Source organism: Phasianus colchicus, chromosome 4 (assembly GCF_987193195.1).
Source record: "Phasianus colchicus chromosome 4, bPhaCol1.hap1.1, whole genome shotgun sequence".
Classification (NCBI taxonomy): Eukaryota; Metazoa; Chordata; class Aves; order Galliformes; family Phasianidae; genus Phasianus; species Phasianus colchicus.
Genome location: NC_143439.1, coordinates 64,579,175 through 64,595,978, shown reverse-complemented (window position 1 = coordinate 64,595,978; position 16,804 = coordinate 64,579,175). Strand labels below are relative to the sequence as shown.

General features: G+C 37.1%; 1 protein-coding gene across 9 annotated transcripts in view; it reads left to right on the top strand.

Annotated features, from left to right (window-relative positions):
• NSD2 (nuclear receptor binding SET domain protein 2) overlaps positions 1-16,804 on the top strand; it is a 76,214-nt gene that overhangs the window by 46,392 nt on the left and 13,018 nt on the right. For 8 of the 9 annotated variants that reach the window (XM_090139773.1, XM_090139772.1, XM_090139771.1 and 5 more), the window contains 4 exons: positions 944-1,025; positions 1,998-2,122; positions 14,677-14,808; positions 15,842-15,965. In XM_090139773.1, coding sequence (XP_089995899.1) covers positions 944-1,025; positions 1,998-2,122; positions 14,677-14,808; positions 15,842-15,965 — 463 coding nt within the window. The remainder of the gene's footprint in view (positions 1-943; positions 1,026-1,997; positions 2,123-14,676; positions 14,809-15,841; positions 15,966-16,804) is intronic. The other variant, XM_090139775.1, reaches the window with a different exon arrangement.

The following is a 16,804-nucleotide window of genomic DNA, read 5'->3' as shown; positions in this document are numbered from 1 at the left end:
CTGTACATTTTTATTCATTGTACACAGCAGCATCAGTGGTAGGGCTCCTTGGTCTATTTAGATATCAGTAGAAGTGTAGTGCAACACATTTGTAGTACAGTCTCACCTTCTCAGTACCTTCTCACCTGGACATTTTTTATAAAACAGTCAGATAAAGAATATGAAAAAGTACATCGTATTTGTTACGTAGAGTTTTTTCTTACTGCTCATTTTAGCATTTTATAGGGTTGAGCATTCTTGGCTACAATTTTATGGTCTTATTATTTGAATAAGTTTGTGAGATACAAAGAAAATAACAGTGATATCCTGCAAGGAACAGTGTCCAATTTTGACACAGCTTTGACAACAATTTCCCCAGTTTTGGCCTAAAACTTAATGATAAATTCTCAGCCTGGAGCAACTTTATTCATTGCATATGCTCCCTTGATAATAGTGTTTATATTTTGGAAATGCTGGAACAATCTTAACCATAGTAATTTTTAAAATGGGACTGCTGCAAGTTGTGGAGTTGAAAGCAAGCCTCTGAGACTTAAATTCTGCATTTATTCTCAAATTTATATAGTACTTCTGCAGTTTACCCTTAATAATCAAAGGTTTTAATTTGACCAGTTCAGACCAAGATAGTAAGGGTAATTTACATGTTTTGTTTTCATATAGAGCTTCCCTTTCTGAAATGCTGAGTTTGGGATGGATAAGTGGGATGCTGGAATACCATGTTCTTTAATTTTACTCATTTGTTTATGGGTTTGTACCCTGTTTTGTACATAAGCTATAAAAAAATTACTTAAATGGGGTTAGCTTAACGACATTACCATGCAGGTATTTGTAAAGACACCTTAATAACATAAATCCAGAAGTAATTGCTAGTTTTGTCCAACCACTCATAAATTAGGAGTTTTTTTATTTTTTCTTTTTTTTTTTTTTTTTTTTTTTTTTGTGACAGAGGGAGACAAGCAATGACAAAACACCAAAAACAAACTCTACTAAGGTCACAGAAACCTCCTCTTCACAAAAGAACCAGTCAGGTAATGTGGTCAGAATAAGTCTTAATGTAACTTTTTCAGTTAAATAATATAAAAATAATCAGGTTGTCTGAGGTAGTCAGCTAAATTTGCTGATGCAATAACAAGACACAGCCACTGTGCCACAGATGGGGGGGGACTGTGCCCTCTTCCTTCACTACCACCATTTTGCAGCATTATACTTGCTTGAAACTGTGCATTGCTGATTTAGAGCAGCAGTTTACAAGTTCACCATTTGATGGCACCAAATTAAAGCTATTTCCCTGTGATCTTGGAGAGCAGTGATAAAAATCCTACTGCTCCAATTTGTTCTTCAGTTGTCCAATAAAACAAGTGCAGTGGCCATCATTGCAATCAGTTACTATGTAATTTTAGACCTTTTAAATGATGCTTTATGGGAGTCAGTGTGGTGCATGAGAGGGAATTCTAAATAACCTTGTACCAAAAACTAGATGTTCAAGGTTAAGATAACTTCTGTAAGAGCATGTCTCTTTAGATATTATAATGAAATTCCAAAGATGAATAAGCTTCAGAAAGTTCTGCACAACATAGAAGTGGTGATATGTCTGGTACCTTGTCCCTGTATATAAGCTTTCTCTTAACAAAGTATTAGTGGTACGCAGATTCTGATGACATAACGTAGACCTTCTAGTGCTTATTTGAGGACATACCTGTTACCTCTGCTTTAAAGTGGTCATAAGTCACAAGCTGTTTTGCTTTTAAGAGACATAAGTGCTTGGGGAAAACTTTTAGCCATCTGTAGTATGTATTTGCTTAATAGAAACCTCTTTGTTTTTAAAATCAAGCAAAAACACGTGGTTTCAGAAACATCTTGTTTTCTCAGCCTTACATAAATGCCCAGAAGACCTACATAAATCATTCCTTCTTTTATCTGAAGGAATATTTTGAATGGCTTCAGGGAGATAACGTTTTAAAGTTCCAAACTTCACTTTGTAAACCAAAATTATTTTACAGCAACGAAAAATCTGTCTGATGCATGTAAACCTCTGAAGAAGCGAAATCGGGCTTCAGCAGCAGAATCTTCAACTCTTGCTTTTAGCAAAAGTTCATCTCCTTCAGCTTCCTTAACTGAGAATGAGGTAAAAAAAAAATGGTGTTTGCACACAGCCATTTAATCACAGAAATTTTCAGGTGTGAATCTTTTTGTTTAAAAGCAAAAAACAAAGGCGAATTCTCTAACGTTGGTGCTCTAGACAAGTTACAGTTCTGGCCTCTGTGAAACCTGTTAATGTGTGCATTGCAAATTCATTTATTGTAACAAGAACGTCTGATTTGGGGACGTCAAAAATATTATTGTGGTTTTTAATGTATTTACCAACAAAGTTTTAGAATTGTAACCTTCTGTTAGAGGCAAAGTAAAATGCCAGTGTGTTCTGTATTTTCTTCTACAGACTTTATGTAAGCGTACTACATTAGTTACGTTATGTAACTCAATATTGTCATGTTGCCATAGCTTTTATATTGAAGCAAGTTCCTAATCCTCCAATGTAGAACTGGACAGTTTTCTGAGCAGAGCCCCTTTAAGCTCAGATTAGTTTTCAGGCTGTTTAAGTGCTATTTCTCTGTGATGCAAATAGCTTCATTGTCAGAAGAGTTAAGCAGGCAGTGAAGGATGTATCTTTTCGATACTTACTAATCATAGTCTTAGGTCTGCATATTTGGAACTGTATCTTTTCAATTGACATACAATAAATGAAATGTATGTACCAGAATTGTATTCATACAATCCCTTGAACTGTTCCCCGAGTTATCTACACTGTTAAAACAAATCAGCCAAAGAGTTGCAGCATGAGGGTCAAGTGTGCATGCTGTGTTGCAGGTGGATTCAGAAATGTAGTTGGTAGGATTTATTAAACTATCCATGGAAAAACACCTTCAAGAAGTTTGTATTACAGAAGTTGTAGAGAAAATACTTGCCTGCTAATGAGAGAGTAGGGCTTCCAAATATCCTAGAGACTCTGTAGTCTCCCTAAACAAAAAGCATGAGGCTCTTAGGCACTATAATGAATGCAGTTAAAATATCTAGACTATGTTCATAAATGGTTTACCTTTGGGGGGTGGGGAAGGTTGCATGTTAATGGTTGTTTATCTTACTGTAACTTGAAAATACCTTTTATAAAAAACAAACAAACAAAAAAAAAACCACCTTGCATTCTCCCTCCTGTACCCTAATAAAATAAACTGAAGAAGTCCCACCAGAAAAAAATGTCCAGGGCAGTGGTCAAGAAAAGTAATAGCTGGTCTCATTTTGTTCTTGCAATTGAGAAACTCCCAGTTATTATCATATATAGCATAACACTTTCTTCTGTTTTGACTTTACTATCGGGACTTGCAATCTAAGCTGTTTGTATTTGGGACCAGCTATTAAGCCAGACCCATTTAAGGATCATACTATATTTTTCATTCTAAATATGATCTCAAAATTTTGTAATCTCAGGAGAAAGATCCTTCTATTTCTGTTTATAGTGTTATTTAAAAAAAAAAAAAAAAGAATGAAGTCTACAGAAATCTTTCTCTATAAAAGTCTCATTTTTGTAGGATTTGGGGTTGTATCTTAGCAGTTTACATGTAAAAATTGAAAGGCTGAGATGAAAATCTTAAAACTTCGCTCTTAATTTACTCAGCTACTGCTGAACAGGAAAAAGTGTGAGTAAAATTAACATCATACAGTGCTCATAAGGCAGATATACAGATTAGAAAGTGAATTCATGTTTTCCTAATGTTCCAAAACAGTTGAATCATAAAATCAAAGAATGGCCTGGGTTGAAAAGGACCTCAGAGAACATCTAGTTTCAACCCTCCTGCAGTCAACATAACAAAAATGTATCCTATCAAAAAAACATAGACTTGAGGGAAGCTGGGTGGGTTGAGGAGTAGGTAACAGTGGGCTGGATCCTTAAATGGTTTAAAGCTGCACTGACACGAAGTTTTACCAGCTAAGGGTTGGACCCAATTTGTTTCCTATGATAATAGATTTATTTTGCCTTTAAATAAATATTAAAAATATATGTAGATGACAGGCATGTATTTCTGAACTCACAAAACAAGGAAAGAGAGAAACCTTGGATTTTGTGGGTGGCTTTAAAAACCTTTTTCCCTTTTGTACTGTGATTTAGCACTTGTCTAAACAGCTAAATACATGTATGTCCTGAGAGTGTTCATCCAGAGAGAAAGCTTCTCCAGAAAGACGAGGGAGAGAGTTTTAAGAAATAAACACAATCATGCAATGCTGAAAGCCTTGCTCTGCTAACTGAATAGGATGTAATTCTTTTCAACATTAAATACATTTGCTGACTAACTTTTATATTTGTGTTCACTATTACACTTCCAAGTGTTGACTTAAGTGATCTTCTGACAAAGGTGAAAAAAGATACTGCATATTCCACAAGCACATACACCTTCACCAAGCAATATTAAGTGGATTCTGGCTGTTTGGTTTTGTGGGGTTTTTTTTCCTTCTTTTTTTCCCTCGCTACGTGTGGACAGCTTGTTCTAGAAGGGAACCTGCATATAAGTGTTATTTGTCAAGGACTGTAGCTAGTTGCAAGCCTCTTAAATGTCACTCATTGCAACTAAAGTTTAGTAGAAGTGTGTTTAGTAAAGAGGGGTGTGCACAGTTGGTTTTTTTTCTTCTTTGAAAGATCATCTTATTTTGACTATTTACAAAGATTTTGGATGGTTTTTATTGTTATTTGGGGTATTTTTAAATGGGAATACTTGAAATATTACAAAATGAATGGAAGCCCAAATTTTTAATCCATAAGTCATTTTAGGTGCCTAATTTAGAAGGGAGAGAGAACCATGGAGTAGGCTTCTCCCTTAAAAAGAAGACTTAACATACCAGAGGGTAAAAGGTAGGCCTTTCCTCCTTTCAAAAAATTGGGGGTTTAATTGTTTTAACATGATAGATAGGACCAGTAAGGATTTTCCGTAAGTCAGTGGACAAAAAAATAGCAACGCCTTTGTTTTTATTTGATATTTATACATGAATGAGTAAATGTCATACCTGCATTTAATCTTGGGGAAAAAAAAATACTTGATTTTACTTCCAGGCACTTGGCATAACAGTAATTTCCTTGAAATCTATTTCTTAATGAGCAGCTGTGAGAAAGATAATCAACATTTCCAAGTCTACAAAAGTTCAGAGTAGTGCTTTACTGCTGGTATAAGATTCGATGTAACCATCCAAAACCTCGTATTTTTGAAAAGAGATGCAAGTGCTGTCTTTTGCCTTTTCCTTCTACCCCTCAATAATGTAGTAGGTGCCAGTAGAGTGTAACCAGTATTTTTTAATAAATAAAAAAAGGCTTTGCATTACCATTGTTGTTGGATTATTAGTACATTTTGTGTATTTGCGCAAGACATACCTGTTCTAGCTTTTCAATCAATTTTTGTCAATATTGGCTGGCTTCATTAAATTGAATGGATTTGTTCATAGTAGATTAATGTCATAGTATCCTGTAGGATCTAGATACTACCTCTGAACTATGTCAGAGAATCATAATGTCTTTAAAGAGGACAAAATAAAGAACATGTGATACTCTAAATTCTTAGCTAGTTTGTCATTCATCATATCCTTATGAAGGAGGAGCTGACCAGCAGATGGCAGTTGAAAGAAGCCTGTGATAGATCTTGAAAGTGTTGTTTTTAATGTAAGTTCTGTATCTTCCCTGGAGGGAATTCTTTGTGTAACATCCAGTGTCAAAACATGCACAGCTGCTGGTTATAGCTCCAACTTCTTGTATTTCCAATGCCTAAAAATGTAAGACGGTAGCCTTAAGTTTTGCTTTTTTTGTGCTTATTAAACAGTACATTATTTTTAATTACTAATTTCAGGCAGATTTCTTTTATCTGTGTTTTTGGTTTTTGTTTGATGGGTATTAGTATCTATTCAGAACGGAAAGAATACATACAGAATTTAAAAGGTAAGCTGTTTGAACCAGAAGGTAGTCATGAGACATGTACAACTTGCAACTAAGTACATCAGCTCCATTTATCAACCCTGGAGTCTAGCTGTCCTACATTATACGACTAAAATACTCCAGGCATGCTTAATAAAGGTAAAAATAACTGACTTTGTGATCCTAAGAACAGAAAGGAAGAAGGAAATTCACATTATTTTTAAGAAACTACTGCCCTGAAGAGAAAATAGTTGAAGATATCCTTGCAGGTTGTTTTAAAAACATATGTATCAATGTGTTTCTGGCATTTTATTCCTAGCTTCCATCAGTGATAATTTTCTCTTCAAAACAAGGCTTAAGAATAACAATATTTAGTTTCTCTTTACATCCTTCATGACCTAGCAGACAGTTGTTTCCTGTTTGTTTCTGTATGCCTATAGATATCACTTCCCTGTTTCAAAGTACCAATAAGCAGTCAGGGGTATGGTTTTTTGGAACACTGCAAGTAATTGGACTTCTTTCATGCTAAACCTTTGCCAAAGCCTCTAACATTTGAAATGACTTGCATTGCCTACCAGGCCATACTGCTTTGTTACGATGCTTTCAGTTTCATGTGGAAAAAAAAAGTTCTAGGTTCGAATCTTGTTCTTTGGCAGCACGTTTTGTGTAGAAAATTAAGTTTCTTATGTAATTACTCTCAGCTTGTGTATTACTTAGGCTTCAGAGTGCAGAGAATCTGTTTACTGAATGTTTATCAAATGTAGGTTTTTACATCTCATACCAAAGTATCATGGGTGTCAATAGGCAATTTTATAATGTTTTAAAATGTTCTCGAAATTCTAATTAACTTTCCAGGCAAATTCAGAAATGCATAATATCCTTACCTGAAACGTCTAACTACTGCTAATAATAAAAATGAAACTGTCCCAGGCCGTCTTTTTGCTATGGTAGTACTGTGTACACTTGTGGCACCGCATACTTAAAGAATTTATCTAGTCTAGCAGTCTGGGCCAAAATACCATTCTTCAGTTCAGGAATTCTTATACTGAAATAAAGGAAATGTTAACTGTAACTCAATTGGCTCTGTCAGTTTTTCTGTCTGCGTGTGGGTGCACAATAGATTGTCTTTCGAATACAGTCTGATCTATCTGTATGTTGTTTATATATTTTTATATATCTTGTGCTTAGATTTAAAAAAAACAACTACACAACTAGTCATTAAGACTTTTGTTAAGAAGAAAAGGCAGTTGGTAAATCTCTGTGGAAGGACTAACAAGTTTCCTTATCAGAAGATCCATACTCCAGGCTTTCAATAGGAAGCTCTTAGCCAGACTAGTCCACTTCCTCCTGGCTGACTGTGGTATGGACATCACTGATGCTGAAGTCACTGCAGGAAGTCTGAGTTTGTAGCAGTGTCCTTAGTTCTAAGCACGGTGGAGCTTAATAGCCAACAGCATTCAGAAGTCATGGAAACATGATATAAAATGCTTACGAGAAGATGCAAAATAGCTGTTAGAGATAGTGGGTGACCTGAAAGCGGTAGGTTACTTTTTTTTTTGTGGATCTTGATGAACCTGCAGCAGAGGTGATTTGGCTTCTGCTATGCTCTTTTTATTTTCTATACCCCTAGCTTTAAAGGAAATCTACATTGTGGATTTTGTTTCCATTTTATGTTCTACAGCTGGGATTGTAAAACAAAAGATGTTTGAGTCAAACAAAGGAAAGCATTAGGGTTAACTTTCCTGTCTGAATGTATTTGCCCTTTAGTTGATTTTCTAACTGATTAAGCACAACATGACAGAAGAGCAACCTGATCTTAATATGACTAAGACCACAGCTTGTATTCTTAATGTATGCTGTTTAACAAGCACGTTTGAGTAATACAAGAACTGCTTTCATAAGACTGAATGTATTGATAAAGTAAGTGCTCTGAGGTGCTCTGTACATTTTAATGAAAATTGCACTTTGGTAGCTAGAAAAAATCTGAAGGGGTTTGCAGCTGGTGGAGTGATGACTATTGGAGCCCATTCCTGTGTGCACACCGTGGATACATAAATGCTAGCAACTTTCTCACCGCAATTTCCAATTTCATTTTTAACCTTGATACGCTGGGCAGGGAAAGCATGTCTGAATTGGCTGTAGGAAATGAAAATTCCTGGCGAAGCCAATAAGCACTGAAGCGTACTTGAACCTTTTACACTTTGCAATTGCTAATATACAGTGGATAGTATTTGAAAACCTTGCGTTTCATGAGGTGTGTGCTTTTGCCTCAGCAAATATTGATGTTCTCATCCTTTAAAGACAGGGAAGAAAAAAATGTCATCACCTACACCCCCTTCCCCACCCCTAAGATGAAATGAGCCAGCAAAACGGTTTTTAGATGTCAGCTTTTAAAAAGGAAGACTTAATCCCAAGGTTAAATCAAAAAGCACACTTAATGGCCACATCAGCATCTGGTTGAGAGTCAGCCTTGAAGGTCGGAACAGTTGCATTTTAATGTCATCCTCTGGCAATTTTTTTTTTTTTTTTTTTGAATTCTTAGGCTGCAGATGGATGAGTACAGCCATTTGTTCTCAGATCTGGGATTTCTGAACATCTTTTTCCTTGAAATTATGATGTGGTGGTTTTGCTGGCACTGTTTGATTTGGGAGCTGTCAGAAAGGAAGTGGAAAATTGTTAATGGAGTAGAAAATTTTGAATAGAAAAAAAAAAGGGTGGATGGAGTAAATATCCACAAAGCTTTTCACTTCATTCTCACTCAGTTCTTTGAAACGCAGGATCATTTGACTTCTTAAATTCCACATCATCCTTTCTTGCGTTGTACTCTCAGTTGGCATCCAATCTATGTCAGTACCATATACGTGTGTATATATCTATATGTATATATGTTTTAAATGCATGACATTTCAACCATCCAGTTGTGGAACTAATGGTACCACTTGCAGAATTCAACCACATCATTCTAGGAATTTGCAAGCTGAGCTTACATGCCAACTTGCATGTCATTTAAAAAAAAAAAGAAAAGCCAGAGGGAATAAGGAATTGGCTCACATTTCTGCTGAAATTTCTGGCTGAAACTTGAATTGGGATTCTGGTTGCAAAGAATACTTTAAAAATTGTTGCAGAGTTGAGCTTAACATTTAGATGTACTGAATGATGTAAGAGTGAAAGATGTTTCTATACGTTAGTGCTTTGTCCTTTCACCATTGAATGCCTTGGTTGATGGTGCAGTGAGCTGAAACTCTCAGTGGTGTAGCTGAGGAAAGTATTACAAGAAAAACAATTTAAAAGTGATTTTTACATAATGCTTCTGTTGAATCCTTTTCCTGCCTTCTTCTCACATATCTTTCTAGACAGCTTCAATAAAAAGACAAAATTAAGAATACAAACATATAAAATCACATTATATACATTGCTGACTCAATTTACTTCCTTTTTGTACTCTGGTTTATTATTTTAAATCTAAATACACACACATTTCTCCCTCCTTTCTTAGCCTGACCAACAGCCTCCATCAGAAATGAATTCTTACTTACTCAGCATAACCTTGAGCAGGAAAGTACATTATTCTACAATCTGTCCTCACATCTCTGTGCACACTGAATATCACTTTTGCACAATCTTTTTGATTAAATAATTAAGCAGTAGAAAATCTTATATTTAGCAATTAAACAATTGCCCACCGTATTGGTTGCTGGCGTAATCTGCCTTTATACATCAAATATTGCAGTGTGCAAAGCATCTTCATTCAGTGAAGAATTAATGCTGGAGATTGCTTTTATAACCATTCTTCCACAGTCTATCTAGAAGTAGGTCAATGTTTGTCTGAAAGAATCCATTAAATGCTGCTTTTGATTATTGTGAATAGGGAGTTTTAACATATGCAAAAGGCTTAGTTCCAAAGAAAATTACAACAACATTGGAGATGTGAAGTCTTGATGCCCTGATTGTTGTACTGTCATAGATCTGAATAACTATTACCCAAACGTTGAAGTACGTAAGATGTATGATCAATGTACGTTGACATCAGCAGACCCAATTCTTCATATTGTGATCTGTTGCCAGATTTTGTATCTTTCAGTTGCTAAAACATGGTAAAAATACCATATTAAAACCAAAGAATGTATAGAGATGCCAAAATTCTGTTTCAGTTTGACTCGGTAATGAATATTTTCTCAATAACAAAGCTATCGAGAGCCTGTTAAAAAGAAAGAAGGAAAGAAAGAAAGTTGTTTAAAAAAAAACGTCGTCACATGTCCTGCCATGTTCTCTTTGAGTCTCGTGTGCATGAGCAGTGCATAATGTACTTCCAAAAGGAAAGATAGCTGTGAGAATCTGATGGGAATTGGAAGTAAGGCTCCTGATGATTTCAGTTAGTCCTTGTTTTCAACTCAGATTTTTCCCTTTTTCTCCTGTCTCTTCTGTACGCTCGCAGATACACAGTTTTCAGTAAAAAGACCTGGATTTGAGTTCTCAGATATCAGCTGCTTGCTCTGTGTTCAGCCAGCGCAGTGTGAAAGCCTCTAACAGCAACTACTCTGAAACTGAGTTGTTTTGTAGTTGAGATGAGAGGAAAGCCTGTCTGGTGTGCAGAATGTGAAGTGTGCTGGTGCTTGTGAGGATGTCGGTTCCGTGCTACAACATTGCTAATTGAGAAAGCCTGTGATTATAGAACTGGGAGTGCATTGCTGCAACTTGTCATTCGCACAGCTGAAGTGAACAGCTTTGCCTTTTCTCCCCCTAAATTTACTTTGCCTTTATGAAAAATAAGGTATTACTCAACATGTGCAACAGAATAACACAGCAAGCCAGCAACTGCTGTGAATTACTAATTAACAGGTTTTGCCACTAATCTAAGCGTGGCTTCCTTTGAACCTTTGCCTAAATATCAGAAGAGGTAATTATGTGCAATTTACTTTTCTAGGGAGATTATGTTACAAAAATAAAGAAAGGGCAAGCTCTGGCATGATCACAAGGAAGATTCACGTTTGACTTAACAATTGTAGAAAAAAAGAAAAAGATCACAAAAACTTGTATTGGTTTTTGCTGAATGCATATCCATCCATCACATCTGTCACGATGTGACGTATTAGCTGTGTTAACAAATCCCACGAGTGTTAATGTTTAATTTTAGAGGTGGCACTGTTTTAATGTAGAAAGCGATTTGCAGCAGTCTTATAAAACCTCTTCAGTTAGCGTTTTTAATCAGAAGGTATTTTTATTGTGGAACTGTTCCCTGGTGGCTGGGAGCCCTGGCTGTGCTGTCGCAGCATGCGCAGGCTGCAGGCAGTTGCCCCTGTTCTGCAGGCCATTTTGTTGTAGGTCCTCCAAGAAATGTTTTCGACAGATTGTCCCAGCCTCTCACAGGCCTTCAGGGGACAGGGACACGTTTGGCTTCGTTCTATCTCCATCAGCTTTTCCTGGATAGCCTCGGGAGCTGAGCTCCCAGGTTCTGGCTCTGATCACAGGGAGCAGACCAAAGAATGAGTGTACAGAATAGAGTTATTTAATGAGAGAGGTGACTAGTAGAAAGTGAGACTGAGAACATGAGTTTAAACTCAGAATTCTCCTCCAGAAAGGCATCCCTTTCTTACAAGTGTAAGAGGAAATCTGCTCACCATGCCCTTCGTTTGCTCCCTAAAATTAGCTACCATGAAAACTCAAGTGTTGGTGATGGTAGCTCTGAGCGTTGGATGGGATGCACCGTTGGGATTGTAGCACCCCTCACAAAGCAATTTAAGTCCAATGCCAAGCTTAGAGATTCAGTGATCCTTTGACGTTGCAGCAGCGTGTCCCTGCTCGGCTGCTTAGTGCAGTGTTGGTGCTGAATGGAAGTCTGATCTGTGATTTGCTCAGGGCTCCTGGTGATTGCAAAGCAGAAGTGGTATTTTTTCCTGCAAGATAGTCTCAGCCTGGTAGCCTTGTAGCTGATTGTCTACAAATATTTTGTTCATGTGATGCGTATTCATGCGTGAGATCCGTCATGAGTCTATAGGCTGCTGTGAATTGCCAAGTTCTGTCTTAAAATTTTGCAAGAACTTGGGTTTTGTGGCTGTGATGGTAGCATTCAATTCTTGCCAGCACTGCTTTAGCACAGTAACCGTTCAGTGTAAATGATGGGCTATTGCATTAACACTAAGTAGGGCAGTAAAATTCCAGGTCTGTAAGGAAATGGTTTTCAACCTATGGTTCGTGCATGGCTGTGATTTTGTAGTCCGTGTCTAAGGGGTTTGTGAAAGGTTTCCATCTGTCCATAAGATTACCTTTTCATATGCATCCTTCATCTGACTGTTTACTACTACATAAACCAAAGACAAGCCAATAAACTATTGCTGTAAAGCAAATCTTACTCTCCTTTGTCTTGGCATACGTGCCATAGGGTTTGTTCTCTTTCTGTGCTCTGCCTTGAGAGCAGGGAGCTTGGGCAGCAGGGTGCTCTTCTCCAGGGGGTGCATGGTGGGAAAACAATTCTCTTAACTCCAGATCTGTGTACAAAAGTTTTAACTTAGGATTTAAGAAAAAGTTTTCACTGTAGGGGAAATACAGAGGACACCAGTAGCATTAAATTAGTGTATGTGACTAATTTTGGCAGGTCCTAACAGGAACGTAATGACGTACTATAAAAGGTTAGAGGAGTGCACTGCTTATACTAAGTAGTGTTTCTATGGGAAGAGTTTAAACAGGAATGAAGAGTGTTGTGTAAGTTTACTTCAACCCTAAGGGAAAACACTTCTGGATTTCTGTTGAACTCCAGTACTACCCTTCTTAATCCAGCATTTCCCAGCAAAACCTGGCTACTCCTGGCCATGCATACAGTGTGCATTTGCAGTTTGCTGTTTTCCATCTCCTTCCAGAGATCAGATTTCCTGGTATCTGAACAAAGCAATGGTTTTACATTCGAGTTCTTTTAACCCACTGAAGGATACCACTTATAAAACCATTGGGGAGAATCTTGAGGTGAATCCAGTTGTAGAAGTATTGTAGATGAAATGTAGGTAGGAATCACTTCAGTAGCTTGCATTTGCGCAGAGAAAATGAATTTGTAATATGAGTCTTGAAAGTAATCTCAAAAAGAAGTCAGATCCAATTTATGAAATAATTTTAGACACATTCAAAGAGAGCAAACATTAAATGGAGAAATGCAAGTTAGCTGGCAGCAACAGTGAGAAGTAATCAGTCAAAGTCAGCATTTCACAAGGGATTTTATAAAGACTAATACTGGGCCTGATGTCTTTATGTTTTTAGCTCTGATTTCAAAATAGATCACTTCTAATAAATTTGCACATGATGTGGAGATGGGCTGATAGGCAGTGTGCACTTAGCTGCCTAAATTACTTGCTGAGCCAGACCATTTTTAATCAAGTGCAGTTTAATATGGATACATATAAGATTGTATGTATGAAAACAGAAAGCAAATTCTTCATATAGAGCGGAGTGTTTGTGTCCTGACAATCAGCTCTTGGCAAAATGATCTCGTGAGCACTGAGTTTCAATGTTTTATTGAAAAGGTTAGGGCAGGTCCTTAGGCAGTGGAACAGAGGGAGTGCAGAGAAGTCACTTGCTCTGTGGCTGTGGATGTTGTACTTGGAGACTTGGGGAATACTGTCTCCAGTCAGAGAAAACTCACCAAAATTCTCCTGAGGCTGGAAAAAAAATCTAGTGAGAAATTTAGACTGCATTCCGGCTTATCAAAAAGGATTGAAGTGGGTTTAATTGCGTGTACTTCCACAGGAGAAAAAATCCAAAGGGCTTTTGTCGTAAGTGAAATGCCTCAAGAAAGCATCATCAGCTGTGGGTAGCAGTTAGACAACTCGGAAGGAACTCGAGGCATTATTTTTGATGATATGTGTGAATAACCATTAGAACAAGTATCAAGAGAAGTGACAGATTTGTTTTGCAGTTGCAAATCGTGATGCTCTCCTAGAGAATGTCTGTAGCCATAACAATTCTTTTGAGTTCAGACTGGAGGCAGCAATATGAAATTCTGGATTTTCTGCTGTAACAGAGGAGAGGACAAATGACTCATATGTGCATCCCATCCCTGAATTCTGTTGGCCTGAAAACAGCACGGTGTTTTCTCTTAAATGTTAGGATTTTTGTCCTTAAAGTTAATTATGAATATGTTTTTTAGAAATCTTCTAACTTTTAACACATTTGGTAAGACTTTTTATGTAAGATTTATGCATGACAAGGTCATCTTGTGGAATATTTTGAATTCATTGTTAACTGTGACATTCCTTACGCATAGTTTTTCTCTCTTCTGTATAACGTTACCACTCTCTTAAAGGATATTTGAGTCAGAGACTCTGGTATGCAGCTTGAAGTTTTACTGAGTTTCTTTCTAAAACGCATTGTTAATACCATGTAAAGCATGTATTCAAGCTTTAATGGTGGGTTTTTACGATGTCCCTGTGTTATTGGCTAGGCACTGGCTAACTGGGTTATAGGACTGAGTACAAATAAAATGCCATATTACAAAGTCTTGGTGTTTTGTTTTGGCAATTGTTGAGTGTGAAAATAGCTGTTATATTGTCCTGTTGATGAGACTTCCACAAGTGCATACTCTGAATTTAATCAAACTTTCTTTTTAAAGGTGGGGGAAAAAAAACCACAAAAGAACTTAACCTCAATCTGTTAGCCTGAATTGCAGTCTGTTTGCTTCCTTTGGTTGACATTCTGAAAAAAATTCACATACGTGGCTGCTTTCTCTAACGTGTGTGTTTAATCTTCAGATCTTCGATGGCCCAGGAGATGAGCGCTCAGAGTCTCCCTATGAAAGTGCTGATGAAACTCAGACTGAAGTGTCTATATCATCCAAAAAATCTGAGCGAGGAACGGGAACAAAAAAAGAATATGTGTGTCAGGTGAGAGACGGTAGCTGGGCAGGGAGTTGTGTTTTCTGAGGTATCCTGGAAAAGGCATTTTGAAATTTGAAAATGACAATATTAGGGCAGACGCAGGTTTATTGTGCCTATTGCATGGAGGAGACATTAGTGAACATGTCACCGTGTCAGTAAATGGAATTCTTCCTAAATTATTTTTTTCTTGATCTAAAATAAGTGACTTAGCCTTTCTGGTTTAGTTTCCAGATCAGTAAACTAAATGTGATTTCTACCTCAAGGACAGCGCATGACGTTCACCAGGTCACCAGGGTTAAATGACAGAGAACTGCTTGCTTGTCTGCTAATACAGAGAAGGAAATCTGACATGGTTGTGTGCTTCGGTGTGAGCACAGCAGAGGTGGCTGCACTGCACTTACAGCATGCTCACTGCAAGCTGAACACTTCTGGATCTAAGCTTACAGAGTTCTTAGGTTATGAAAGGGTAATACAATAGCTCTGGGCAGATGAAAGTTGTTTCCAGCAGACTGGAAAAGCAGTTATATTTCCATTTCTTCTTGTACATAATGATGATGATTTGATCATCTATCTTTAAATGTTGTCTAATCACTTAAATTCTGCCAGCATTGTTGTTGAGTTCATTTTTAGTTTTATGTCACTGCTAACAGCGTGGATATAGAAGTATCACTGTGTCTCCTAGGTTATTTTCCTTTTGCCAAAAAAAATGGAAAATAAGGTTTCTTTGAAACCTGCTCAGATGCCATCAGTTTGCTCAGGGAAAAATTCTTAAAGCTGTTTTCGTTTCTTTTTTTCCGGGTATGTTATCATGTACCATGTTTCTATCAATGGTATTTCTCACAGTTTAATGACTGGTATTTGTTGCAACAGGAAGCAAGGGCACGTGATGATACTTGCAGTGTTGTCTTTCGCTTGTTGAATTTGATTTCGCCCATGGGAAAAGAGATTTTGAGGAACAATTTATGGAAAGGAATAGTGAATACTATTTTTTCTGCATATGAACTTTTCTTTAACATTAAATGCCTTTGTGTTGTAAAAGCTATGTGAAAAAACAGGTGATCTCCTGCTGTGTGAAGGACTTTGCTATCGAGCTTTTCACGTGAGCTGCCTTGGGCTCTCTGGAAGACCAGCAGGAAAATTCGTTTGTAGTGAATGTACATCAGGCAAGTTTGTCCCTTTCTATTACATTTTAAAAAGAAAAGGTGTCATTTTCTCATACATTGTTACAGGAAATCATCTCATGCAGATTATGTATCTGTGAACAAACTATACTTCCCTCTTGGTGCCTGATGGTGTGCAAATTCATGTATCACCATTAACTGTGCCATGAGTTAGGATGCTCACTCTGTTTTCAGTGAGAAATCTCTCGCAAATTGGTTGATTTGCTCAGAATTCCACTGCCTTAATAACTGCAGATTGTATCTGTCTGTGTACAATTACAGAGTAGATTTAAGGTCTGCCACAAAGGCCCAAGAAATCCATGAAAAAAAAAAAAGCAGCAAGTGAAACATTTTAAGTCTTTTCTCAGTTCTTTTTGTGTCTGCATTATCTTATGCTTTTCCCATTAAAAGATCACCTTACTGCTATTAATTTAATTTGCTTTTAATCCTGCAATAACTGCTTGGAAGCTCTTAATCTCAAAATGTTACATAAAGATTTGTGTTCTTGCTCGTAAGGTCAGTTCAGTGCAGGTGGTGAACCTTACTGGAAAAAAAAGACTGCTTCTAAATAAGGTTGTTCCAAGCAGTCCAGAGAGAGGATTGGAGAATACTTGTCCTTAGTTTGTGGACTGACAAGCCAAATTTTACAGGATTGCAGACAGTGTAGGATCCTATTCCATTGCTTTAAAAACAAAATTCAGAGTTGTCCTGGCATACTGAGACTTATGAATAAGAACACAAAAGCAGATCAGTGAGGCTTTGAGCATTATATGCACACATTAACTGTGGTGAATTTTCATTGCAATTTTATTCTTGTTGTGTTTTATTTATCTATATCTAAA